We start from the raw sequence: 27,303 nt of genomic DNA on the forward strand, positions 1-27,303 counted from the left end.
AGTAGAGTTATAACAGCTCCAGCAATCCAGCAAGCTGGTATTTCCAACCACCTCTCCCTCCGTAATATCACACTCCTCACCCCTAAATGTCAGCCATATCAGCCACAGCGCGCCTGCCTTGTCCAATACCTAGGCAGTTGCTTGTGCTCTGCATTTTGTCTAAAACACTTTCTCAACCTCAGCACTACTGGCATTTTAGGCTGAATCATTCTTTTTTGGGGGGGGGGGGGGGTGAGGGAGCTGTCCCGTGCATCGTAGGATATTTAGCATCATCCCTGGTTTCCACCCACTAGATGCCAGTTGTGACAGACAAAATGTCTCATGGGGGGGAATTACCCCCAGTTGAGAACCACTGGGCTCACTCCAACACCCCCTCTTCCTGGAGTCTCCTGGTTAGAATCCAGCTCTTTCTCCAGCCACCAACTGTGCAAAGCCCATATCACAGCCGGCCTGGGGCAGCACAGAGGCTTTCAAGGTACGCCTGCCTTCTTCCCTGCCTTAGGCATCTTGAAGGCTTTTAATCAGCAGACACTGGCGGAGGCCTCTCTGCGCCAGGCACTGAGGGACAGCAGGGAGCCACCCAGCTGCTGCCCTCCAAGTCTCCCACTCGGGGGACAGACCCCCAGGGGACCTGTGACGGTAAGGACGGCCTCAAAGGACAACCCTGGGGCTTGACGCAGTCTGGGCTTCAGGGAGGGCTTCCCTAAGGAGCTGACATTTGAGCTGAAAACTAAGGGATGAGGAGGGATGAGCCTGGCACGGAAAGAGTGTTCCTGGCAGTGAGAGCAGCATGTCCAAAGGCCGTGAGATAGGAATGAGGTTGGCCATGACCCAGGACCTTATTCTAAGGCGAGAGGAACCTCGGAACTTGGCAGGGGGTGGCCTGACAAGGCTTGTGCTTTGGAGACATCACGCTGGCAGCTGGTGGGGAGGCTGGAGGAGCCAGAATGCTCGTCTGCTTTCCCTCACACAATTCCAGCACAGACCCACCATGGGTGGGGTGCCCACATACGCATGGTGTGTTACACCCAGCAGTACCTGCAGTCACACTCCAACTCTCTGCTGAGAAATGGTCACATTAAATGGGAGCAATAGAGATGATAAATAGTCTCAAGTCAATTCAAGGAAGCTTTTCATGGAAAATGATTGTTAATGCCAAACTTGGGGGTGGGGGAATGAGCTTCCAGAGCTCTTTGGATTTGGGCATTACAGATGTTTGTAATACCATGTTAGGTAAAAGTGCTCTGTTTTGAGTCTTCATTCTTTCATCCATAAACATGGCCTCTGCCTTGCCCAATGCTGAGATGGCACAGAAATGACCTGGCCCTCGGGCGGTTGCTTCCATCTTAGGGGGGATGTGGACACCATCCCTGTGGACTGGAGAGGTCAGGAAGGCTTTGGGGGGAAAGGGGCATCTGGGTGTGTAGAAGTTCTGCTATTCTCAAAATTACTCTTTCCTCCTGCCCCCACCATACCAAGCTGTTTGTTCAGAATCTGTGCCTGAAGTGCCTAGTTCAAGGTCAGGCACAGAGTAAGCAGTCAGGGGAACCAACAGACACACCCAGGAAAACCAGGGGAATAATATTCCAGAAGACTGAGGTCCTGAGGCTGCAGAAACCTGCCCGGGGTCACACAGCATTCTAGGCATCCTGCCTCCAGCCAGTGCCCTCCGCCTCCCACAGAGCAGCCTGAGAGGCACAGGGTAGCAGATGCTGTGCCCCAGGACCCCGCCAGCCCCACTCACTTGTAAGTCTGGTAGCTGTTTCGAACTTTGATGCCACCCTTGATGAAGCTCACCATGTTCTCATCCTGCAGGAGGGAGAGATGCTAAGAGCTGGGCCCGGGTGGGTAGCCAGAGAAAGATCATACAAGACTCTGAGCCCTGCCTTCCCCTCTCTAGGTCCAGCTCTATGAGGGGCCCTAGAGCAGCGGTTCTCCACCTGTGGGTCGCGCGCGACCCCTTTGGCGGTCGAACGACCCTTTCACAGGGGTCACCTAAGACCATCCTGCATATCAGATATTTACATTACAATTCATAACAGTAGCAGCATTACAGTTGTGAAGTAGCAACGAAAATAATTTTATGGTTGGGTCACAACATGAGGAACTGTATTTAAAGGGCCAGAAGGTTGAGAACCACTGCCCTAGAGGGAGGGGGTCAGAGGTCAGCCAAACCAGGTCTCCCTGCCCTTGGGACTTGAGATGGGGTCTTGCTTACCAAACAAGTCCTTCAAAATGCCCCCTTTGTTCTGGGAGACCCTCCCCATGGTTCCCAGGGCCTCCTCTCCGTGGAGGAATGTGGGAAAGGAAGAGGGGCGCTCATTTTTGGGTTGTTTGTGTTTTTTACAAGCTGGTATTTATCACATCTGTAATTTAGAGCACTAATACCTACAGCCCACCCAGCAGTTCCACTCCTGGGTGTGCGCCCAGGAGAAATGGATGAACATGGGATGTGGAAGTCGCCTTCGAGAACGTTTACAGCCCCGCTGCTCATAGCGGCCAAGAACCAGAAACAACCCAAATCCCCTTCAGCAGGAGAATGAATAAACAAACTGGTGTATTCACAGAACGAACATCACACAGCCACAGGATTGGGTGAAGGAAGCAAGTCCCACACAGCTTGAGGCCTTACGAAGCTTGACGCCAACTAAAACATAATATGCTGTTCAGACATGAACTGGAAGATGAAAAGGCTATTTTTTAAAAATAGGATGGGGAGTGATTAACATAAAACTCTAGCTAGTGTTTGCCCCTGTGGAGGGAGGCAGGGCACAGGGTGGGAGGGGCCCAGAGGGGAAGAGACTTGCTAGCAATGTTGTGTTCTCCAGTGGGGGCGGGGGGCGGGGGGTGGGTTGTGAGCGTTTATTATGTGTGATACTAGAACAAACAAAAGGACATCCCTGGTGCAATTATTACAGTGATCCTAATGAAGGATTAGGATTAAATCCAGTTCTAATCATCAAAAGTCCAAAAAGATAGAAAAAATAGCAAAGACAATTAAACAGCACCCCAACAATAAAATTTATATGTGCTTTTCCACCCTAATATATATGTTTACATGATGATTATATGTGACAATTATAACCCAGACTTTTTGGTAAAATCATGAGGTGATGGTTCTCTAATTACCATCGTGGGTAAGGAGCGCAGGTTCCTAGTAGGCCAGGTCTGGGTTCAAATCCCAGCTCTGCCCTTTGCTAACCATGTGACCTTGGGACAGTGGCTCCTCCCCTTTGCAGGTCTGCGAGATGAAGATTAAATAATATATGTCAATGCTTGTAAGCACAAACATGCAGAAACCACACACCTGTAATGTATGCGCAGTCTGGTAGTTGTAGAAGATGCTATGAGTCAGCTTTTTGAATGAATCAAGTCAACTTGTAAAGCAGGCTCTGTGCCCGTGCCTGTCATCCCCTGTGACCCTCAACAGGAACACAGCAGCCGGGAGGTGGAAGGGCATCCTGGTAGCGGATGGAGCCCACACCTCTGCCACTGAGCCTGGCCAGGGCTGGGAGTGCTGGGGTGACTGAGCCTCAGTCCTTGTTGAACCCCAAGGGAACCGATCATGGCTGCTGTAGACCCTCCTGCCTTTGACATGGTGGCCCACCTCCTGAACGCCCCAGGCTGCTTGTATAAGCAGGGGGTTCCTACCTGCAGGAAAGTCAGGGCCGCTCTCTGCAGCAGGCATTCTGCGTAGCAGACCTCAGCGTGGATTTCCTCTGTGGGGAGAAAGCCAAAGCCCTGTGGCCTCCTGGGACTCCTGGCAGGAAGCTTGGGCCAAATCCTCCCCCCCCCCCCCCCCCCCCATCCCCACCGCCACTTCCCACGCCCTCCACCCCATCACCCAGGTCAGGTTCTGCAGTGCTCACGCTGGTCTGAATTCTTTGCTTGCATTTCCTGCCCCTGGTCTTCCACCTGGTTCCCCCACCCAACACCCAGATGTCAGCACAGGGCCCTCAGCCTGCTCTCCTGTCCTCCAAGCCCCACTATGGCTGTGCAAGGAGATGAACAAAGCAGCTGTGGGAGCAAGGGAAGGAGACCTCACGGCAGGGACGCTTTCCAGAAGACAGGGCATTTGGGTTGAAAAAGGAAAGGGCCCAGGAGAGCCAAACCATCCCAATGTTGGGGGACGGCTGAGGCCCAGGAGGTGGAAGTGGGGTGAGGTGGGGGAGAGGGGGGCAGGGAAAGAAGAGGCGGCTTGCAGAGGGACCTGAACACTGGTGGGGGATTACAGACTTGGTCCTGTGGGCAGCAGGGAGCCATGGGAGGTATGAAGGAGGGAACGGCACCATCACATGCACTTTCTTGCTGGAACCTTCTAGGGCTCTCGAGGTGGGGAAGGCCATTTGCCTCTATATTGAAGAGCCCCAAATGGTTCATGGTTGCCTGCTGCTACTTCCAGGACTGTCGCATGGGCCACAAAGACACCACGTGGCTCAGACCATCTCCCACTGCCTTCGGCTGCCTTGTCATTCCCTCTGGGGCAGACGGGATCACTGCTACATAAACCAGAAAACCTAACTGCACACACAGTGCTCAGCCACCCTGGCCCGAGGAACAAAGCACACAGACTCTCTTGCGCTGTCTTCCAGGTCCTCGGCAGGTGATGCCAGCAGGCAAGAAAGTCTTATTTGCTCTCCCTTAACCAGAAAGCCACTCCTCAAAACCCATGTGTGTCCCGGCACCAGGCCAGGGCTCAGCCCCCTCAGCGAGACTGGGAGGATACCCGCCCTTCCTGCCCCTCCCGGGGCCTGGGCCTGGGCTGCCCGGGGCCAGCAGGGCTGAGAAGACATCTGGGTGCCACACCTTCCGTGAACTGATCCATGGTGGGGCGGTGCACAAGGTTGCTGAAGGAATCTGTTACAGAGGACTTCTTCCGGTACCTGAAGAGGAGAAGGAGCCTCTGATCATTCAGGGAATGTGAGTGAGGGTCCCAGGTGAGCTCCTGTCCCTCCCCTAGGTCCCTACACACTGAACTCCTGGCGACTTCTCTAGATCCAGGGCTTTCTCACACCCGGGCCCTGCTGTTGCCTCTGCTTGGAGCCCTCTCTCCTCCCTCCTCTGCTGCTAGTCATCCTTCACAAACCAGCTCTGGCATCACCTCCTCCAGCTGAACCCCCAGGACCCCTTGAGCTTCCCTATATTACACTGGAACGCCACTGTGTATGCCTGTCTTCCCACCAGGCAGTGTGAGCATCAAACTGGCCGGGGTCTGGTGATTCGCCGGGTGGCCAGCACCCCAGCACCCAGCACAGGGCATAGCCTAGGGCAGTAGTCGGCAAACTGAGGCTCAGCAAACTGCAGCTCGCGAGCCACATGCGGCTCTTTGGCCCCTTGAGTGTGGCTCTTCCACAAAATACCGCGTGCGGGCACACACGTACAGTGCGATTGAAACTTCGTGGCCCATGCGCAGAAGTCGGTATTTTGTGGAAGAGCCACACTCAAGGGGCCAAAGAGCCGCATGTGGCTCTCGAGCCGCAGTTTGCCAGCCACTGGCCTAGGGCAAGCATGATTGTGTGCCCAGTGGATGACAGTCACCTGTGCACACACACTCAGGGTCTATTGATTCATTTATTTAAGCAGTAACAATACTGAACACCAATTACACAGCAGGTCCTGTGACTTGTATTTTCATTCAGTCCCCATGACAACCCTGTCATCACACCCATTTTATAGATGGGAAAGTCGAGTCCCCAGAGGGACCAACCTAAGGTCAAAGAGTTATTAATGACAGAGCCAGAATGTGTCTCCTAATCAGGCCTGGCCCTGGGAGCCCAGTGAGTGGCTCAGATAACAAGTGTCTTGAGGCAGTGCTGACAGGGCCAGCTGTTAGCCTTGGGGACACAGCCTCTTTGCCAAAAGCAGCAGTGCTCATAATGGCATTTAGGCACTGGGATAGGCCAGGGTGGCAGAAGGATGGGCCTCATGACCCCTCAGCCCTGTCTGCCCCAGGGCCCGACCTCTGACACAGCAACTGCGCCTCCTTCATCATGTTGCCAGCAAGTAGGATGTCCTGAGGGTCAAAGGTCATCATGGCCTGCATCTCCAGGATGGTGGCATACGTCAGTGAGTGGTACATGCTCTCCTTGGTTCTGCCAGAGAGAAAGGACATGAGAGCGCCAACTCCTAGAACTTCAGAGACAGCTGGCCCTGTGCCAACTGCCCACCGTCCCCCTCCCATTCTGCCTGGGGGTGAAGGGAGGTCCAGGGAGGGGCAGAGACTTGCCCAAGGTCTGCAGACCTGGGATCCCAGCAAAGTGGCTATAAGTGACGTTCCAAATCTGAGCCTCAGTTTCCCTTCTGTTCTGTAGAGATAACAGCAACAGGCTGCTGTGAAGACTCAAAATTGGCCTAAGGCCGCACTTCCCAGCACTCAGGCAGGGCCCACCTCTACCTTCTGCCTCTCCTCCCACAGATGCAGGCAGAGGGAGCCGGTCTTTTCCACCGGTTTTTTTCTATCCTCAGCCCCACCCCTGGGCTTCCCCGTGCTTGTTCCAGGTCCTCCTCCTCCCCCCACTGCCTGCCTTTCCCAGTCCACCCTCAGATCACACTGCTCTCTGGCTAAGCCTCTCTGATTAAACCCTCCAGGCTTCCACCTTCTAAGAGATAACACTTGGGTCTGAGGCTCCACACAATGCAGGCCCTGCCCACCTCTCCAGCCCAGTGGTCCTGTCACTTCTGCTTCTGCCCTGTGATCTGGTCGCTTTCAAGACTGAACCCCACATGCTCTCCTCAAGAAAATCCCGCAGTCTCCCTCCTCCCAGGTCTTTGTACATGCTGTTCCCTCAACTTGAAATACCCTTCCCTTCCCCTCCTGTTCCCTGAGTACTAGGCCACTTGGAATCCAGGGCTTCCCACTCAGGGAGCCTGTGTCTGTAACTGCGGAGAGGCTCAAACGGAGCTTGTATCCGAAGAGTCACAGCTCCCTCCCCAGAGCAGGCACCTCAGGGACAGAGCTTGTGAGGATGCATCTGGCCTCAGCACCAGTGCACCTCAGGCAGGAAGCCTTCCCTCCAGCCTCCCCAACGAAAGGGTGTGCTGGGGCTGGGCTGGGGGGTGGGGAACATTTAGTCTAACACATGGAGAGAGAGAGCAGCAGGCAAGTTGGAATGAGAACAATGCCAGTCCCTCTCTGTACTTGGGGAAGTCAGAACGTGCCTGGGCCTTGATTTATGTTCCCACAAAATGGGAACCATCATGCTGGTCTGCCCAGGTCCTTGTGGGCTGGCTGGGGAGTACCCTTACCTGGCACACAGTAGGTGCTGCCGTGGTTTCACTCCCTTCCCTACATCCCCTCATTAATTACTTAGGAAACTCCTCAGTGCCAGGCTATGCTGGGAACTTCAGGGCAGAGAGATGACTAAGGTTTATAGACTGTGCGATTGAAAAATCACGTGATTTTACCCATTTTCCTGCTAGTCTCATTCACAAAACACCTCTGTAGGTTAAGTTGCTCTTTTACTTCTGGGTCACCTTCAGGTGAGGGAGTTAAAAGACTTTGAAGGAAACCAGTGGCCGGCCCCACGCCTCCCCAGCCTGGGACTGTCCTCACCTCCCAGACCTTTGCTAGGACTGTTTAATCTGAGGGCAGTGGCTGTGGAAAGGAGGCGACGGCCTGAGTCCCTCAGACACAGGGTGGCATCTGGCCTTTGCCAGTTACCAGCTGTGAGGTTCTGGTGAGTCTTGTAGCCTCTCTGAGCCTCAAGTTCCTCCTCTGTAAAATGCATACCATGACCCTTCTCTCCCAGGACTCTGGTTGGCTTACAGAGGATGCCCAGGCCAGGGCCATATCGCTGATGATCAGCAAATGTGAGTTCCTCCATGTCCTGCCAGGGTCAAGGGTCACTGCCCAGGATAAAAGCTTATTCCTTATTAAAGAGGGGTTTCTTTTAGCACACAGACCCATGCTTCCCAGAAAACCCCTGCCACCAGGCCTCTCTGACTCTCAAGCCCCTGCCTTTCTCGTCCTCTCTTCCTTAATACCCTCTTCCCTCCCTCCCCACGCCTGAGGCCAGGCACTCAGCCACACCCACTCAGCCCCACCTGCTGAGCCCTGTCTGATGCTGGGCCCAGGAGGAAGAACAGCCCCCTGGGCAGCTGGCAGGCAAAGTGGAATTTCCAGTCTGAGGCCCAAGGCCACCGCATGCTCCTGGCCCCTCCCAGCCCACCACCTAGAAGCTCCACAACTAAGGTTTGGACTGGGATTTGGGACACAGTGGAATGACAACCTCCCTGACTTCAGACACTCCAAGTTCTTGTTTGCACATATAACATCTAGATCCCGGGGAGCAACAGCCCCTCAGCTCTGAACTGGACCCAGCCGTGGCCCATCACGCCCCCCGGGGGTCTCACCGACTGGGCTTGGACCAGCTATCAAGATGGGGCGGCACCGGAAGAGCCCCCAAAAGAGCTGGTGATGGAACTGGGGACTCCTTGGCCACCTGGAGGTCAGCTAAGCCCAGTGGCCTCCAGCCCTTCCCTCCTCCGCCAGTAGCCAAGGCTCTGGGCCTTGTCAGCTACTTGTCAGCCAGCCTTGTCCCCATTATCTGGGCCTCCCGACTCTGACCCAACCCTCACTGATCCTTCCTGGGCACGTTCCTACCTGGGTCCCAGCCTAAGGCCCCGCGTCTGAGGGCCTCTCCGGGCAAGGCTGCTCCAGGCTGGAAGGCAGGGTAGCCCCCCCTGCTTCCAAGCCTCTCTATTTACTTTATTCTCCTTAAAGCCCACCCATCCCACTCTCTGGTCCTCTCAGACCCCACCTCACTGCCCTCCTCTCCAGCCCAAGCCCCTTCTAGGGCAGCAGTTGCTGACCGGTGGTCCGCAGACCACTGGTGGTCCGCGAGGTCCGAAAGGTTGGTGACCACTGTTCTGGGGGACTCATACCCCTCGTCCGCCTTCAATCACCCAGCCCTCCCCCTTCTGGGACCTGCTTCAGCTCCCCCACTCCACCCAGGCCAAGTGTCTCTGCTCCTCAAATACACTAGCCCCTCCCTCCGTCACTGCCAGGCCTTTGTACATCCTGTTCCCTCCGCCTAGAAATGTCCTCTCCACCTGGCTGACTCTTTCTCATCCAGCCCATCTTAGCATAAATGTCACTTCCTCCAGGCGGCCATCCAGGCTGGCTTCGTGGTGTGATCTGTGAGTTACACTGGGCCTCACGCCTAGAAAGGCCCCATGCTTGGTTTTATATTCTGCTATTGCTGTCTTGAAATCCTTAATCATTTTTGAGCAAAGGACCCCATATTTTCATCTTGCAATGAGCCCCAGAAATTATGTGGCCAGTCCTAAAGCCTTCCTGACCAGCCCCTCCCCACATGAGTTGTGGTCCAGGTATAAATCCTGGCACCCTTATGGCTTGTTTCACTGAGAACAGCCCAGGCCTTGCTCAGAATTGCAGCCCCAGACCCCAGCACACTGCTGGGCACATGGGTGAGCTCATGAGGTTTTGCTGAATGAACCAGCATCAGGTGCCCAATCACCCATCCCCTGGATCACACCTTGACCTCCTCCTCATCCCACAGAATGGCTCTGCCTCTGGAGTCTTAAATGCGTTCAGTGGTTAGAGCGCCAGCCAGCACACCAAAGGGTCAAGGGTTCGATTCCCGGTCAAGGGCACATACCTCCCTCCATCCCTCTCTCCTTCCCTCCCTTTCACTCTTCCTAAAAAAGAAAAATGAAAAATATATCCTCAGGTCAGGATTTTATTTTTAATAATAAAAAAAAAAATTCTGGAGGAACATGCTCTGATAAAATGAGGGAAGAGACAAGAGAGAAAAGGCTGGGATCGAGCAAAGAGGAAAGCAGCAGAGAGAGTTCCGGAGGCCGCGGGGAGGCGGCCAGCAGGCCTGTCTGTCCTCCAGGAACTGAGTGCTCGCCTGATATGTCTGAACAGTTAGGGGAAAACTCATAACAGCATGATCTGAGGGAGCGGTTACAAAGAGTTCAGGAACTACGTATAGTAAGTTAGGCAAACGAAAAAGAGACTGATTAATTCTAGAAAGAAAATGTAGCCTTACAATCTTTGAGGAGCATTAACTACATAGTTATAATAAGGTAAACATTTATTACTGATCTAGCCAAATACTGTGATAGCATGGTAAGAAGGGGGTGAGGGAAGGGAGATGGGGCAGAGGTATAAGAAAGCTAACTTCTGTCCTGGCTGGGTAGCTCAGTGGTGAGTGTTGTCCCCATACACCAAGGTTGCGGGTTCGATCCCCCAGTCAGGGCACATACAAAAATCAACCACTGAATGCATAAATAAGTGGAACAACAAATCAATGTTTTTTTTCCTCTTTCTCTCTCTCCTTCCCTGTTTCTTTCTGAAATCAATAAATAAGATTTTTAAAAATGAAAGCTAAAATTACCAATAGATGATGTTTAAAAGTAAAAAGGAACAAAAGAGTGAATTTTATGGTACCTGAATTTTATCTCAATTTCAGTTTTTGAAAAACTGAACAAATTTTAAAAACAGAGCAGTATAAGCATATTATTCAGAAATAAGGCAGTAAATGCTAGAAGAATTAATGACTAACCATCATTATTACCCTACAAAGCGTAAGCAAAGGCAACCCAAGTCGTTAGCACTTTAGAGAAAGATAAAAAGGGGCTGTGTTAACTGATAGCAGAGAAAGCCCAGTGGATTCAGTGGGAACAAGAAATCAAGTAGAAGAGGCCGAAAGAACCTACGGGGGAGGAAGTCACAGTGACCTTGGGGAGGCCTGGCTGCTCACAGCTGTGGAATAGGGAGCCTGAGCCATTTTTATGGGACTCTCAGGGGTCATGGTGACCCAGAGGTTGAAGGCATTCCGTTCCCTGGGGATCCCCTCACAGCAGAACACAGGTCCTCCATGACGCAACAACCCCCACCCCTACACCCATACGTGGGCTTACACAAGCGCCTGTGCACGCACACCTCCTACCCCCAGGCTGGGCTTAAGGCTCACCTAGGCTTGAGGTAGCTGAGTGCTTCTGAGAACTGGTTGGTGAGGAAGAGGTCCAGGGCGGTCATGCACTGGTCCAGGGCCTCATGGAGGCTGTTCACGGGCGTCCTGATGAGAGAGACACGGGGTGTGAGACGGGGACTTCACCCCCACCCCTGGCTGGAACAGAGCCTACAGGGACCACTTGAGCTCCTTGGTGGGCCTTGGAGGCCTGTCATGAGCTCCTCCAGGCTGGCCGCTGGGACACAAGGACAATTTGGACCCACCTCTAAGTGTTCCTAAAGTGGGAGGAGAGCAGAATGGGGTGACATCTGAGAATGGGGACAGGTTTGGGGGAGTGAGGACAGGGGAGCAAGGAAAGCTAAGAAATAAATTTATCTTACCTATCACGAGGGTAAAGAGAATCTTTGTGGCCCCTCTGACCCATTGGGCCTTTCTGCCCCCCTTCTGGGGGGCACAGCCCACCCACTAAATTCCACGTCCGTCCCTTTCTCCCTCCTTCTCCAGGCCTTCTCCTGCCCCCTCGGGCCTGCACTCTAGAACCCAGAGACACTGTCACAATGGGCTCCAGTGGGCGGAATGTAGGAGCTGCCAGGGGCCTTTTATGCTCAAGGGTCACCTTCCCAGTGGCATCTCCAACATATTCCAGTCCTTATACTTCTCTATAGCTCTTATAGAGAAGTGTATATACTTTTAACTTATTTTTGTGTTTATAGTCTGTCTCCACTAACATATAAGCCTCCTGAGGGCAGGAAGCTTTGTTTTCTTCACTGCTGTATCCCCAGCATCTGGTATCTTGGTACAAAGTGAGTTTTTTATAAATATTAAGTGAATGAATAAAGAATCTTAGGCTAGGAGAACAAACCTTTGACCTTTCTGGACCTCAGCTTCCCCATTTGAAAATGAGAGATGAAACTAGGAGATCCCAAAGTCCTATCTGAAGATTTTAAGAATGTCTCAAGATGTCTCTTTTGATTGAGCAAAGGTTCCAAAATGGGCCTCGACGATCTTGCTGAAAGGAGATCCTTTTCCCCCAAAAAAGAGAAAGTCCTTTCTCCACCAGGTGAACTCCTACACATACCTTAAGGCCCAGCTCTAATGTCTCCCCGTCTGTGATGCATCAACAGATCTTCCCAAATTGTTTAGAAATGAACTCTTGTTTGTTCTCCCACATCTGCTCTCACCCAGTCTGTAATGACACCCCTCTACCCAGGGCTTGAAGCCAGAAATCTGATAGTCATCCTTCACAGATCCCTCTCCCTGGCCTCTCTCACCTACTCCATCCCTACGCCCTATCAATTCTCCCTTCTGAACAACTCTTAACCCACCCCCTCAGTGCCCAGTGCTCCAGTGCAGGCCCGTCTGACGGGGACTCCCCCTCCACTCCCGCCCTCTATCCCTTCTCTCTCTGTGTTAGACCATTTTAGTCTATATTTCATATCTCTCAACTCTACCTCTTTGACTCTCTCTGTTAGAGTCTGAGTAATTTCTTTAGCTTTTCCATTTCACGAATTCTCTTTAGATGTGTCTAATCTGCTACTTGTCCTGTCTACTGAGTTTTTCATTTCAGTGGTTCTAGTTTTCATCTCCAGAAATTCCACTTTGTTCTTTTTCAAATCTGCTTGGCCATCGCGGGCAATATTTTCTTCCCTGCTTTGTTGTTTCAAGTCCACCTTTGATTTCTTTACACATTTTAAACACAATTATTTATAGTCTGTGTGTCAGTTCTGGTATCTTAGACTCCCAGAGAAAGTAATTCTGCTGTTTCTTGCTTCTGGTGCCTGTTGCTCACAGTGACTTGGTTGCTGGTGTGTTTCGTTCGTATTTTTACCGTGAGCTCCTATTTGATGAGATCATCTGGGATGAGGACATGTTCCTCGAGGGAGGATTTTCACTCATTTCTCCAGGTTCCCTGGGGCACCACCACCCTGAGACCACTTCAGTTACTTTTTTAACTTAACATTTTCAGGACCACAAAGGTAGTGTGCTCTCAAACCCAAAATCTGTGTGAGGGCGACATGTGGAACTCTCTAGGGAACCTTCCTTTCCCCACCAGAACGGCTGTCTCCCTCTGCGGCGGTGGATATTTTCCCTGGTCAAGGCCCCTGTTTGCGGAGGCCACCCTTTGAAGGTCCCAGGTTCCTGTGGAGGGCTCTCCCAACCCCTGGCTCTGTGGGTGGGCAGGCCCGGCGCCTTCTTTCCCATCCCTTGAGTGGCCGTTAAAACTCAGAGATCTGGGTTCCTGGAATCTGTAAATCCCCCAGGTGGCTGTGGCTTCATCTCACTTACCAGCCTGGTTTGACCTCCCTCTTTATTGTTGGCTCAAGAGGATTTCTGTTACTTCTGTAGAAGCTCAGGAATGTATTTTAAAGGATGTTTGTTGTAAGCCATCCAGCCTCTCGGTGGTTTTTTTTTAAGGAAGAATGTTGGGAGTGTTATTCCCTCTCATCTGTCCCTCTCATAACAGCCGAGACTTGAACTCCTTCACTGCCTTCTCGTTACTCTGAGGATAAAGCCCAAGTTCCTCTCTGTGGCCAAAACGGCCCCACGCCAAGCGGCCCCTGTCCCTCTCATCATGAGGCGGGGACAGTGTCTTCCTCTTGCCCAGGGCCTAGCTGGGTGTTCAGCCCACCCATCTCAGCTGGATGACTCAGTGGAGAGCAGTGAGCACAGTGGCCCCGGTGTTTAACTGGCACTCCCCCCTGAGCCCTCACGAAGCCATGGGAAGTGAGGTTATTCCCCACTGCAGATGAGGAGACCGAGGCACGGAGGAGAGGCGACCTGGCCAAGGTCACACGCCCAAACACGGGTTCTAACCCGAGATTCTGCGTGAGCCAGCGCCCACCAGCTCAGCCCAGGGAGTCACGTCTGTTGTCCTGGCTTAGGTGCGTCTCTACACAATTCCAGAGCCAAGCCTGCCTCCCATTGCTGTGCAACACCCCCTACCACCACCTTCACCACCTACCAAGGAACAACCTGGAGAGAAGGAGGCACAGACAGATGGACAGACAACACAGAGGCACATATTCCCAGCGCCTCTTCCACTTCACTGCAGTGAGCTGGGTCTGAGCTGACCTCTCTGGGCGGGAAGCTGCTTTGGGGAGGCCCTGGGACTGGTCTCCTCCCATCCCCAACCCCCCTACCCCCCCACCCCCCAAATACCCACCAATCTCTGGCTCTGGGCCAGGCCCAGGGACACAGAGCAGGCCCAGGAACTCATGGTCTATAGCAGTGGTTCTCAACCTTCCTAATGCCACGACCCTTTAATACAGCTCCTCATTTTGTGACCCAACCATAAAATTATTTTCGTTGCTACTTCATAACTGTAATTTTGCTACTGTTATGAATCATAATGTAAATATCTGATATGCAGGATGTATTTTCATTGTTACAAATTGAACATAATTAAAGCATAGTGATTAATCACAAAAACAATATGTAATTATATATGTGTTTTCCGATGGTCTTAGGCGACCCCTGTGAAAGGGTCGTTCAACTCCCAAAGGGCTCTCGACCCACAGGTTGAGAACCGCTGGTCTATAGGAAGGACAGCTGCAGGCAGAGGCAGTGACAGCCAATAGGCTGAAGAGGCCCAGAAGTGGGGGTGGGACTCTCGAGGAAGCTTTCTGGAAAAGATGGCACTGAATTGAGGACAAGATGAAGAAAAAAGTCCAAGAAGGGGACAGAGTGTGAGCAAAGGGCTGGAGGCATACCCGCGTGAGGAGGAGGCAGGAGCTGTAGGGCAGGGCAGGAAGACAGGCCTCTGGACAGCCTGCTGGGTGGATGGTGGATGGTGGATGGTGGATGCGGGATGGGAGGGTGAGGGGGGCGCGGCTGTCTGTCTGGGAGCGCTGGAAGGCTAGGGACTGCTGGCCCCATTGATTTAATAACAGCACTAACAACCGCCCACCACTGCCATGGAAGTATCACTAAGTTATCTAAATTGATGACTAATTATTTCACTCAATCCTCCCACCAGTCCCAAGAGGCAGGTGCTCTTATCTACATTTGAAAGATAAGGAAGTGAAGACAGGAGCCTATTCTGCTCCTCTCAGGAGCCTGGAAGACAGAAATGCTTCCTGCAAAAGCAATCTTGCCAGGTCTTTCCCCCTCCAGGCTGAGGTCCCCACTTGTCCGCAGGCTTCCCCTGCGTCTTCAAGAGCTTTCTGCTGAGGCCACCTCGCTGGGCCAGGCCAATGTATTCCTGAGCTCCCAAGTGGTGACGGTAGCCCCTCCAGTGTGCCTTGGGGAAACAGGATTGGAGGGGGAACTAAGCTGATGGAGCATGAAGCAGAGCTGGTGACCAATGGCAGGAGCCTTGGTGCAGTGGGGGAGGGGCTTTTCACTTCCTGCTTCCCCATTCAGGGGGAGCGTTGGCTCAGAGGGTAAGGCAATGTGTCAATGGGGAGCTAGCACTTCTAAAGTGATCTTTCTAAATTGCAAATATGATTGTGACTCTATTTCCAAAGACTCCCCTTTAGCTCTGCATAAAGCAAGCATCACGGGTCATGGAGTGAGGTGGCTGGCGTGGCCCAGTGCAGCGTGACATTCAAGAGGTTTGAAAGCAGACAGCCCTGGACTGCAGCTGCAGCTCAGCAATTACTTATGGGAGAAACCTGGCAAGGTGCTTTACCCTCTATAAGCCTGTTTCCCCAGCAAGAAAATGGGAGGCGGGGAACAACTGAGACAATGTAAGCACAATGAGAAGCACACAGAAAAAGTTAGTGACTAGTATTTTCCCCCCAAGATTACATATTTCCATCATTTCTTTTATTGAGGAGCTCTACTTTTATAATGAAACGAAGTAACTTTAAAAGATTCAGTATACACTGTACTAATTACTACATATCCTATGACCCCTATGATTATATCCTATGTCAGTGATGGCGAACCTTTTGAGCTCAGCGTGTCAGCATTTTGAAAAACCCTAACTTAACTCTGGTGCCGTGTCACATATAGGAATTTTTTGATATTTGCAACCATAGTAAAACAAAGACTTATATTTTTGATATTTATTTTATATATTTAAATGCCATTTAACAAAGAAAAATCAACCAAAAAAATGAGTTTGTGTGTCACCTGTGACACGCGTGTCATAGGTTCGCCATCACTGTCTATGTACTAGTTACCTATGTAGTAGTTAGGGCAACCTAGAAGAACACTTAACATATGTGCAAAGGACAATCATATGAGAATATTCATTGTTTGAAAAGCAAGATACTGGGAACCACCCCAATGCTCATCAAGGAGGCTGGGTAAACAAGCAAATGGGAGCCTCACATCGAGTGGTACATCATCCCATCAGGGCAAGTGGGGACCGGAGCTGCACGGATCAGGAAGACTAAATCTCAGAAACCTGACGCTGAATGAGAAGCAGCTGCAGAATGATTCGTGCTGTATGACTCCATTTGTATACAACTTTTAAAGTAAGAACAAACTACATATTTTTTTAGACTTACACACACTCAGCAAAAGAATAAAAACAGATAAAAATGATAAAACCAAAATTCAGGATGGCAATGATCTCTGTAGAGGACGTGGGGAGGAGGTCCACAAAAGGCTTAAAGGGTCTCTGCCACGGCTTATGTGTTTAAAACAGCGGTTCTCAACCTGTGGGTCGCGACCCCTTTGGGAGTCGAACGACCCTTTCACAGGGGTCGCCTAAGACCCTCGGAAAACACATATATAATTACATAATGTTTTTGTGATTCATCACTCTGCTTTAATTATGTTCAATTTGTAACAATGAAAATACATCCTGCATATCAGATATTTACATTACGATTCATAACAGTAGCAAAATTACAGTTATGAAGTAGCAACGAAAATAATTTTATGGTTGGGGGTCACCCCAACATGAGGAACTGTATTAAAGGGTCGCGGCGTTAGGAAGGTTGAGAACCACTGGTCTAAAAGAAGACTATAAAGTAAATGGGGCCCTAGGTGATCTGGCTCCATGATTAGAGCGTCAGCCTGAGGACTGAAGGGTCCTGGGTTCGATTCTAGTCGAGGGCATGTACCTCAGTTGCAGGCTCAATTCCCCACCCTGGTCTGGGTGTGTGCAGGAGGCAACAAATAGATGTCTCTTTCACATTAGTGCACAAGGGTTCCCTTTTCTTCACATCCTGACCAACACTTGTTTGTTGATTTATTGATGACAGCCACTCTGACAGATTTGAGGCAATATCTCATTGTGGTTTTAATTTGCATTTCTCTGATGCTTAGTGAGGTTGAGCATCTTTTCATATGTCTATTGGCCATCTGTGTGTTCTCTTTGGAGAAGTGTTTATTCAGGTCCTTTCGCCATTTTTTAATTGGATTGTTTCTTTTGCATTGTATGAATTTTTAAATAAATTTGGATATTAACCCCTTATCAGATGTATCATTGGCAAATATGTTCTCCCATTCAGTGGGCTGTCTTTTCACTTTGTTGATGGTTTACTTTGCTGTGCAGAATTTTTTTAGTTTTATATAGTCTCATTATTTTTTGTCTGTTTGTTTCCCTTGCCCAAGGAGATATATCAGAAAAAATATTGCTATGAGAAATATCAGAGATTTTACTGCTCATGTTTTCTTCTAGGACTTTTATGGTTTCGAGTCTAATATTAAGTCTTTAATCCAGTGGTTCTCAACCTTCCTAATGCCACGATCCTTTAATACAGTTCCTCATGTTGTGGTGACACCCAACCATAAAATTATTTTCGTTGCTACTTCATAACTGTAATTTTGCTACTGTCATGAATCGTAATGTAAATATCTGATATGCAGGATGTATTTAGGCGACCCACAGATTGAGAACTGCTGCTTAAAACCATTTTGAGTTTATTCTTTTTTTTTTTTTTTTTTTTTTTTTTTAGTTTATTCTTATGTATGGTGTAAGTTGGTGGTATAGTTTCATTTTTTTGCAGGTACCTGACCAATTTTCCCAACACTATTTATTGAACAGACTATCTTTATCCCATTGTATGTTCTTGCCTCCTTTGTCAGGCATGGGTTTATTTCTGAGCTCTCTATTCTGTTCCATTGATCTATTCTGTTCCATGTAGTCTGTTTTTATGCCAGTACCATGCTGTTTTGATGTCTATGACCTTGTAGTATATTTTGATATCAGGTAGCATGATTCCTCCAACTTTGTTCTTTCTCAATATTGCTGAGACTATTTGAGGTGTTTTTATTTGTTTGTTTTATATACATTTTTGGAATATTTGTTCTAGTTCTGTGAAATATGCCATTTGTATCTTGACAGGAATTGTACTGAATCTATAGATAGACTGTAGTGTAGTATGGACCTGGAGAGTATTATGCTAAGTGAAATAAGCCAGTCAGAGAAAGACAAATACCATATGATATTATTTATATGTGGAATCTAATAAACAAAATAAACTAATGAATAAAACAGAAATAGACTTATAGATACAGAGAACAGACTGACAGTTGTCAGAGGGGAGAGGGTTGGGGGCTGGGTGAAAACGGTGAAGGGATCAAGAACAAAATTACAACCCCCAAATAAACTTATAGACAGATCACAGTACGGTGATTACCAGAGGGAAAGGGAGGTAGGGGGAGATAGGGGAGAGTACAGGGGCGGGGGATAAATGGTGATGGAAGGAGACTTGACTTGGGGTGGTGAACACACAATACAATATACAGATAATATATTATAGAATTGTACACCTGAAACCTATATAACTTTATTAACCACTATCACCCCAATAAAGTCAGTTAAAAATAAATAAGTAAGTCTAGGGAGGTAACGGACTTGGCCAAAGTCATACAACAAAAAGTCAAGCTTATCCGTGAACCTTCTACAGTCCAGGGTATCCCCTGCCACCCAACTTCCAAGCCTCAGCCTGGAGCACACCACAGGCCCGGTGGAGGTTCCTAGCTGGCACCAGCCTTGCCACCTCCCTGTTCAAGTGTTAGCCCTGAGGCCTTGGCAAATATTGTCCCTGGTGGTGAGGCTCCAGGCTGGGCGGGCACCACCCCCAGCTCACCTGGGCCACATCTCCACCCAGTAACCTTCCGGCAGTCCAGGCTCCCAGCAACTGCCCCCTCCCGACTGGGGCCTCGGAAAGGCAAAGGGCTGCTCCTTACCTCCCAGCAGTTAGTAGCTGTCACTGTCACAGGGGCGGGTGTGTGTGTGTGTGGAGCGGGGGGGAGGGGGGGGTGGAGGTGGGGCCTGCAGGGTTTCTCAGTGGGGGAGGGGGCACGAGAGCCACGTTGGCAGTGACAACACCCACCTTTACTACTCGGTTCCAGCTGAGCCCAATGGTTCATTTCTTAGCCTTTTAACTCCTAAATATCCCTGAAGGTGAGGTAGTGTGAGGTTCTGGCACCCAATGGAGCTGCGTCCAAATCCCAGACCACCTCTCACCTCCTGGTGACCTAAGACAAGTTCCCTAGGAGCTGTGCCTCAGTTTCTCCTCTGCAGGGAGGTGGTGATGAGTCCCCGCACAGATGTAAGCGCCACTGGGGAGGAGGGCGGCTCTGAACGCAGCCGGCCTGTGACTGCGGATTCGGGAGAAAGTTGGGACCCGGAGGGGCGTGACGACCCCGGGGCGCCCGCGCCCGCGCTCCCCCCGCGAGCTCCCGCAGCCCCCTCCCCGCTCCCGGCAGCGGCGGCGCAGGCAGACGGGCGGGTGGGGGCGCGGGGCCCAGGCGGGGCTGGAAGCCGCAGTGCGGGCCGCGGGGCGCGGGGAGGCCGGCTCGGCGCCCCCCCCCAACGCCCGGGCCCAGCTCGACCCGCGCCCCCGGGCCATCCGGGCCGCGCACTTACCCGGCGGGCAGGGCGCCCGGGGAGCCGGCCGTGCTCATCGCGGAGGGGGGCGGGCCGCGGGCCCCCGCCGGTCGCCAGCTGCGGCCCAGGTGCGGCCGCGGGAACGAGCCGGGCGCTGTGCAGCGGAGCTGGGGACGCGGCGGCCGGGGAGGGGCGCGCCGGGGGCGGGGAAGGCGGCGGGGCCGGGCCGCGGGCTGCCCACCCGCGCAGTGGGGCCACGGCCGCCGCCTGCGGATGCGCCCCACCCCCGGCTCCGCCAGGTGAGAGCCCAGGGCTGCGTGGCCCATGCCCGGTACCCCCAGTGCGCAGCCCCCCGGGACCCGGAGCGCGCTCCTTCCTCGCACAGCCCTTCCTATTTGGGCCCAGAAAGTTCTCCTAGAGCCGTCACTCTCCCCTCTCCACGCAGCGCCTGCAGCGCCGGGACCTGAGCCCGCATGCCCTGGGGCACTCATCGGCGGGGGCCTTCCCGCAAAGTCCCGGCCTCTAGAGTCAGGCGTGGATTTTCATCCCACCCACTTGCCCACTGGTCTCTGCGTTGGGCGGACAGTAATGCGGTTTAGCGCTCACTGCTAGCCAACAGGTCTCACTCGCCTTCTCAAAGGATCCCTACCGGCCATTTTGCAGATGGGGAAACTGAGGCACAGGGTGCCTGTGACTTGCTCAAGGCCACTCACCTAATAAATGGCAAGTTGTGATTGGAACCCAGCCCTCCCGACAACAAAGTTCACACTCTTGCCTCCTCGGCTCCCTCTCCACGGACCCCCCAGTGCCTATGTGAGAGCCACCTACACACTCCTCAGATGCCCACTGTGTGCCCAGCCCTGAGGTGTATGTCTAGGGCCAGGGCTGAAGCTCACCTGGCCTGGCAGAAAGAACCACTGGCCCATGAGGAGTTAAGCAGCCACCACCCCCAGGCCCCTGGTGCACTTAACCATGACTCATCAGACCACGTGGCTGCCAGTAGAGCTGCCCCTTCACAAAGGCAGGGGACAGAAGGAGGAGGGACTCTGGCACCAGGGAAACAGCCTGGCTCTAGGATGTCAGAAGAGGAAACAGGAGGAGCTCGCAGAGCAGCCCTGGTGGGGAGACTTGGGCTAGGTCGGGAGAGCCAGGCAGTAGGGCCTGGCGGCGAAGGGAGAGGGTTCGGGGAGTGCTGTTTAAACCTAAGCAGACTTTCTGCAAAGGTAGTGAGTGCTAATCCTGCCCATATATGAGCAGAGGCTGGATGCTCCCTGGCAAGGTTCATCCCACCTCTGGGATTCGGACATCGGCACAAAAAGATAGTTAACTACAAGGAGCAGATAGCCATCCCGCTAAGGGACAGTGCTGTGCAAGCTGGGGGGCCTGGGGGATTCCTGGAGAAGCCGGGCAGAGTTGACCCTTGGAAGTTTGTATTATTTATGTACAAGGAAGTCATGGGAAGAGACACCAGATGGGAGGACAGTGTGGGTGACAGCAGGGAGGTGGGCACGCTGGAGTTTATGAAGCTGGTGAGAAGACCAGCAGCATATGTAAGAGGGGCCGTAGGGACCTCGCATGGGCTGCTTGCACCTGTTCCAAGTCTCGGCTTAAGAAGGCCCTCAGTAAACATCTGTTTAATGAAACCGCCTCAGAATGCTCCAGAAAGCTCCGAAGTAGCTTTATCTCCCATCCTACAGATGAGAACACTGAGGCTTGTACCGAGTGTAACTTGGACTCAGGTCCAGCCATAGCATAAACCCCGGTCTTGACTATTTATCCCGTGGGGAAAGTCTGTGGAAATGGGGGTCACAGAAATGAGGGTGTAAGCATGGGAAAAGTGGGGCCACTGTTGTAGAAAGAGCTTAAGCTGTGAAGTCAGAGCTGCTTCTTCCTCTCTGGACCTCAGTCTTTCCATCTGTAAACCTGGCGTAAATGTCCCCACCTCTCATGGATACTGTGAGGCTTAGGGTGCAGTACTTGGGTGACCTCTTGTCCCCTTCCCCCTTCACAGCCCCTTCCTCCAGGTTTTCCCTGGCAGGAAGCGCTCTGTCTCCACCAGTCAGGACTCCCAGAGCCCTCCCACTCCAGAGCCCTCCTGAGCTGCTGACTGTGAAATGGGTTGTCTTAAAGTGAGCGCCCCCACCCAGCAGGCTACAGGCTTGTTAATAATTCACAAGTAAACAGGTTCATCAACAAAGGGCTCTTGAAGAGGGATATAAGAGTCACAGCTCTTAAACATTCCCTGGAGAGGGGCCCTTGAGAAGGATCTAGGCCTGTTCCTTGGGCCAGCCTCCTCCTGCCCCATCGACTCTGACTCCCCCTGGCCGTGTAACCTTGGGCAGTCACTGCCCGACTCTGCCCTTCGTTTTCATTTTCCTGCCCAATATAAAGAGGAGAGAAGACTGGACCAGGAGCTCAAGGGTCCTCCCTGCTCCGATGTTCTCAGTTCCGGGATCAGAGCTCTTCTACAAGTCTGGTCTCCAGGAGCTGCCTAGCGTGGGTCTAAGGAAGGAGCCCAGTCAGGCCCAAGGGACCACAACCAGTTTTGATTGGAAAGAAGGGGCATTGAGTGGCATCTTGTCAGGGGTTAGAGCAGTGGTTCTCAACCTTCCTAATGCCTCAACCCTTTAATACAGTTCCTCATGTTGTGGTGACCCCCAACCATAAAATTATTTTCATTGCTACTTCATAACTATAATTTTGCTACTGTTATGAATCATAATGTAAATATCTGATATGCAGGATGTATTTTCATTGTTACAAATTGAACATAATTAAAGCATAGTGATTAATCACAAAAACAATATGTAATTATATATGTGTTTTCCGATGGTCTTAGGCAACCCCCTGTGAAAGGATCATTCGACCCCCAAAGGGGTCGCGACCCACAGGTTGAGAACCCCTGGGTTAGAGCTTGGGCTCCAGAGCCAGGATGATCTGGCTGGATTCCTGGCCCACCATGTCTAGCTGTGCAGCCCCAAGCAACTCACCGTACTAGCTTAAGGTAGGGCAGGGAGTGGCCTAGAGGGCAGGTTTGCAAGGCAGGGCTTACACTCCTGCTCTCACACCCTGATTTCATCTCTGAAATGGGGATCTTGATGGTAGCAACCTCACTGGGTTGTTGCAAGGATCAAATGAGGTCATGTACATAAAGCACCAGGAACAGGCCTTATCGCTAGTGTTTCATCTTTCCTTTCCTGACCCCTAAAGCGTGCTCCTGCCTCTGTCCCCTTGTTGTCTTTTCTTCACACAGCACCGGACCCGTTTGATCAGATCGTGTCACCCTTCTGTTCAAAACCCTGCACCCATGACTGCTGGTGGGAATGCAGACTGGTGCAGCCACTATGGAAGACAGTATGGAGGTTCCTCAAAAAATTGGAAATGGAACTCCCATTTGACCCTGTGATCCCACTTCTAGGAATATATCCCAAGAAACCAGAAACACCAATCAGAAAGGATATATGTACCCAGATGTTCATAGCAGCACAATTCACCATAGCTAAGATCTGGAAACAGCCTAAGTGCCCATCAGTAGATGAATGGATTAGAAAACTGTGGTACATCTACACGATGGAATACTATGCTGCTGTTAAAAAGAAGGAACTCCTACCATTTGCAACAGCATGGATGGAACTGGAGAGCATTATGCTAAGTGAAACAAGCCAGTCAATGAAGGAAAAATACCACATGATCTCACTCTTTCATGGATAATTAAGACCATTACAAACTTTTGAACAATAATAAATACAGTGGCAGAGCTGCCTCAAACTGATTGTCGGACTGCAGTGGGAAGGCCAGGGAGGGTTGGGGGACAGGAGGGAGGGGAGTAAGAGATCAACCGAAGGACTTGTATGCACCCATATAACCATAACTAATGGACATAAGACATTGGGGGGTAAGGGAGGGCAGGGGCTTGTCAAGGGCGGGGGGTAAAAAAGGACACTTATGTAATACCCTTTGTAATACTTTAAGCGAAAAAGAAAAAAAAAAAAAAAAAAAAAACCCTGCACCCATGTTCTCAGTACACAACCTAACGTCTTCACCATGGCCATGAGGCCCCGCATGACCTGCACCCCCATCTCTCTCTCTGATGTCACCTCCCTTCTCTCTCTTATTCAGCCACGCTGGTCTCCTTGCTCTTCTCCAAATAGCCAGCATCTCCCCCCTTGGGCCCTTTGCACTTGCTATTCACCTGAAATGCTCTGCCTGCGAATACTCACATGAGTACCCCCTCACACAATCCCCTTCAGATCTCAGCTCAAATTTCACCTTCTCTGTGAGGCCTTCCCTGACCAACCTACTTAAAATGGAACTCTTGCCCTCAGGCCTCAAATTTCTTTCCCCTGCCTTATTTTTTCCGTAGCCCTTGATACCTGACATCCTGTAATTTTGCTTATTCATTTATTCTCTGCCTCTCCCCATTAAATTCTACACGCCACATGGGCGGGGATTTTTTTTCTTCATTTTTTCCCTCTATTTCCAGTGCCCAGAACAGTGCCTGGCATGAGATAGGTGCTCAGTAAATATTTGCTACATGAGTAAGTTCTCTAAAAGCTGGGGAAATACTTTTAAAGAGCTGAATACAAAATTAGTACTAAAACACCCCAATGTCTATGCATCTGAGAAAGCATGAGGAGGCCTCAATTTCCTCATCCATTAGAATTGAAGACAAGCCCTCCCCAGTCAGAGCTGTCGTGGATTGAAGGGGATGATGCATGTTAACTCAGCGCACCAGAGAGATCACTGAGGCAGCGGGGTGGCAGGGGATGGGGGCATTCTAGAGGCAGGGGCCTCATCCAGAGGGTCTCCGGGAGAGAAGCTGGACGGGGCAGGGGCAAGAGAAAGAGAAGGGTGACAATTTGAGTGCAGTGCTGTGCACTGAGCCCTGGACGCGTCATCCCCCTTTGACTGGTCTGACCTGTGCTCAGGGCCAGTGCCTGGGTGTGCCCTCAGTCACCCAGGTGTAATGGAAGTACGCACTCACCCATGTTCTTGGGAAGACAGCAGAGTCACCTTCGATCTGAGACTTACATGCTCTGTCTGGGGGATGGTGTTTCTTAGCTGGAGATGAATTCGTATAGTCAGTGGGTGCTTGCCAGAGCCGACTTTCCAGGGAGTAAGGGGAAAGCCTGAGGCTGTGGAAGGGAACAGGCAGGGACAAACTTCATCCCAGGGAGGAAAATGGGCATCAGAAGGAATGAAGTGTCTAGTGACCTGATGTCCCACCCAGTGTCATAAGTCCTAATATAACCATATTGTTGGGGGACATGGGGCAAAACTAACCACTTATAGGGTGGAGGGAGGATTTTACCTAAAAGGAATAGATTTCTGCACTGCTGTTCAGCTGAGAAAGGCTGATCTTGGAAAAGGAAAGGAAAGCCCGGGAGTCTTGGGCTGTGAGAGAAATTTCCTCTCTCCTGGGAGGGAAGATGTGGAAGACGTACATTTGGCTCTCCTAGAAGTGGGAAGTTCTTCAGAAAGGCTCCTTCCAGGATGGCTGAGGGGCTTGGAGAAGGGCCATCCTATCCTATGTAATAAAACCCTAATATGCAAAATGACCGAATGGCGGAACGACCGGTTGCTATGACGTGCAGTGACCACTGGGGGCATACACTCAACACAGGAGCTGCCCCCTGGTGGTCAGTGCGCTCCCATAGGGGGAGCGCTGCTCAGCCAGAAGCCAGGCTCACAGCTAGCGAGCACAGTGGCAGTGGCAGGAGCCTCTCCCACCTCCGTGGCAGGTGGACATCCCCCGAAGGGTCCTGGACTGGGAGAGGGCGCAGGCCAGGCTGAGGGACCCCTTCCCCTTCACCGGTGCATGAATGTCGTGCACCAGGCCTCTCGTAGAATCATAAAAACCTTCTGTTACTCCTCTCTGCTTCCTAAGTATTCTTAACAGGCAATAAGGGTTATCAGAATCCCAGGATCAGAAGCTTCAACATTGTAGAATCTTGAGTTAAAATGACAAGTCTGATAGTCAACTCAAAGGATCTGAGAATCACAGAGGTGAAAACCCAGCACTGGCATCCGGTTCAGATCCAGTCCCAAGGAAGAGACAAAAGCTGCCCAAGGATTCCAGTCACCAACTAGAAACTCCCTAACCTGGTGGCATCAGAGAGCTCCTTGAGCTTAGGCTCAAACCAAGAGCAAGAATTCTGTGGACAGCAGCCGCAGCCGTCCTCCATTCTCGGGAGGTGGGGGTGGTGTTCCCTCCCTGAGCAGCTCTGCCACTTAATTGCTCTCTCAAAGGCAATCATCCTGCTCCCCCTTCCCCTTTGTTCCCGGCGCTATCTCCTACAGGAGCAGCCATAAGTGGGGGCTACAGGAAGGGGCCCTATTTGTAGACCGAGGAGATGGTGGTCCATATTGTGTAAGATGCATGGGTGTCATTTCCCTCTTGTAACAGTTCCCAGCTACTGTGGACCTTGAGGAAGAAGATACCGACTAAGAATGGGCTTCTGGTGGCTAACTGGGCTCAAATTTTAAAAACAGAGCCTAGCAGCCATTTCTATACAGGGGTCTCTCAGGCAAACTGCAGTTCCTGCACTAAGCTGCCTGCCTCCTGCACAGAACTGCTCTGCCAGCACTGTGTTCTGTCCTCGGAGCCAGCCTTTATAAAGGAGTTCCTGGAATCCTGTGTCAACCAAAGGGCTGAGGCTTTCCCCATCCAATCAGAGATACACAGCTATATCCCTCAGCAGCTTTTTCACCCACCAATCAGAGTGGCTGCATTCTGGCTAATCAAGACAGTGCCTTTTGGACCAATCAAACTTGGAGGACTTGGAGTCCTCATTTGCATTAGGATGAACCAATCATGGGCCAGGGGCGAGGACTTCTATCTACATAAATCAGCTCCTCTCTGGCTCTGAGAGCACACTTTTCCTTTCTAGGAAGGTTGAAGAGGGGGAGTCCTCCTGGAGCAGAGTGGAGCAGACCTATGCAAGGCACAGCAGACTGGCACAGACCAGACAAATGCAGGAACAGAGCAAAGCGGTCCAGCCAGGGAGGGGCCTGGCCCCAGAGCTGCCTGGTTCCAGGGCTGCCTAGGAGCCAGGCTGTTTTCAGGACAGAGCTGTTTCACAATTGAACTGTTTGCACTGAATCAAGTTTCCTTTTTCACTGCACCCCAATTTGGGGATTCCTGTTGGTGTCAAATTGATGCCAATGACCTTCAGTTAACATTACCTAATCCTGGTGCCCAGAATCCAACAACTGGCCCTCAAACCTCTCAGAAATCCCCTCTGTCCGATGCAAATCCCTCTGAAGGGAGGTTACCTCACACCAGTGCAAGAAGGAAGCGAACCCGCATTTACAGAACGCTGACGGAATATGTCCCAGTGACTGTGTATTAGGTCCTTTACCAGTGTGACTTCACTAGATCTTCCCACCACTTCAGCTGAGTAAACTGAGGCTCACACAGCTCAATTAACTGAATCAAGGTCGTAGAGCCAATAAACAAGTGGCAGAACTGGATCTGAACACCCTCCCAAGCTCTTTACCCTTTGGCCAGGCTGTGGGACAAGGAAGCCTGGTGGGTGAGGGGTGAGGGTGGAGAAGTCACAGGTCCTAAGCTGGGAAAATGGAGACTTAGGTTTGTGGTGAGTCCTGGTGGGGGCAACTGGGAGC

The 27,303-nt window shown here is 51.5% G+C and overlaps 1 protein-coding gene across 3 annotated transcripts in view; it reads right to left on the reverse strand.

Annotated features, from left to right (window-relative positions):
• Positions 1-27,303, reverse strand: part of TTC39A (tetratricopeptide repeat domain 39A) — a 49,131-nt gene that overhangs the window by 19,070 nt on the left and 2,758 nt on the right. The window contains exons 1-6 of one of the 3 annotated variants that reach the window (XM_070405095.1): positions 19,717-19,819; positions 10,944-11,048; positions 5,961-6,092; positions 4,807-4,883; positions 3,652-3,719; positions 1,745-1,809 (exon numbers count right to left, since the gene is read on the reverse strand). In XM_070405095.1, the coding sequence (XP_070261196.1) occupies positions 1,745-1,809; positions 3,652-3,719; positions 4,807-4,883; positions 5,961-6,092; positions 10,944-11,048; positions 19,717-19,754 (485 nt within the window). In that variant the 5' untranslated portion in view covers positions 19,755-19,819. Of the gene's footprint in view, positions 1-1,744; positions 1,810-3,651; positions 3,720-4,806; positions 4,884-5,960; positions 6,093-10,943; positions 11,049-19,034; positions 19,049-19,716; positions 19,820-27,303 lie in introns of those variants that run through there. The other 2 variants (XM_070405096.1, XM_070405094.1) reach the window with 2 other exon arrangements.

This window comes from Myotis yumanensis, unplaced genomic scaffold (assembly GCF_028538775.1).
Source record: "Myotis yumanensis isolate MYYU_CA2020_CCGP unplaced genomic scaffold, mMyoYum1.0.hap1 SCAF_2, whole genome shotgun sequence".
In the NCBI taxonomy this organism is placed as follows: Eukaryota; Metazoa; Chordata; class Mammalia; order Chiroptera; family Vespertilionidae; genus Myotis; species Myotis yumanensis.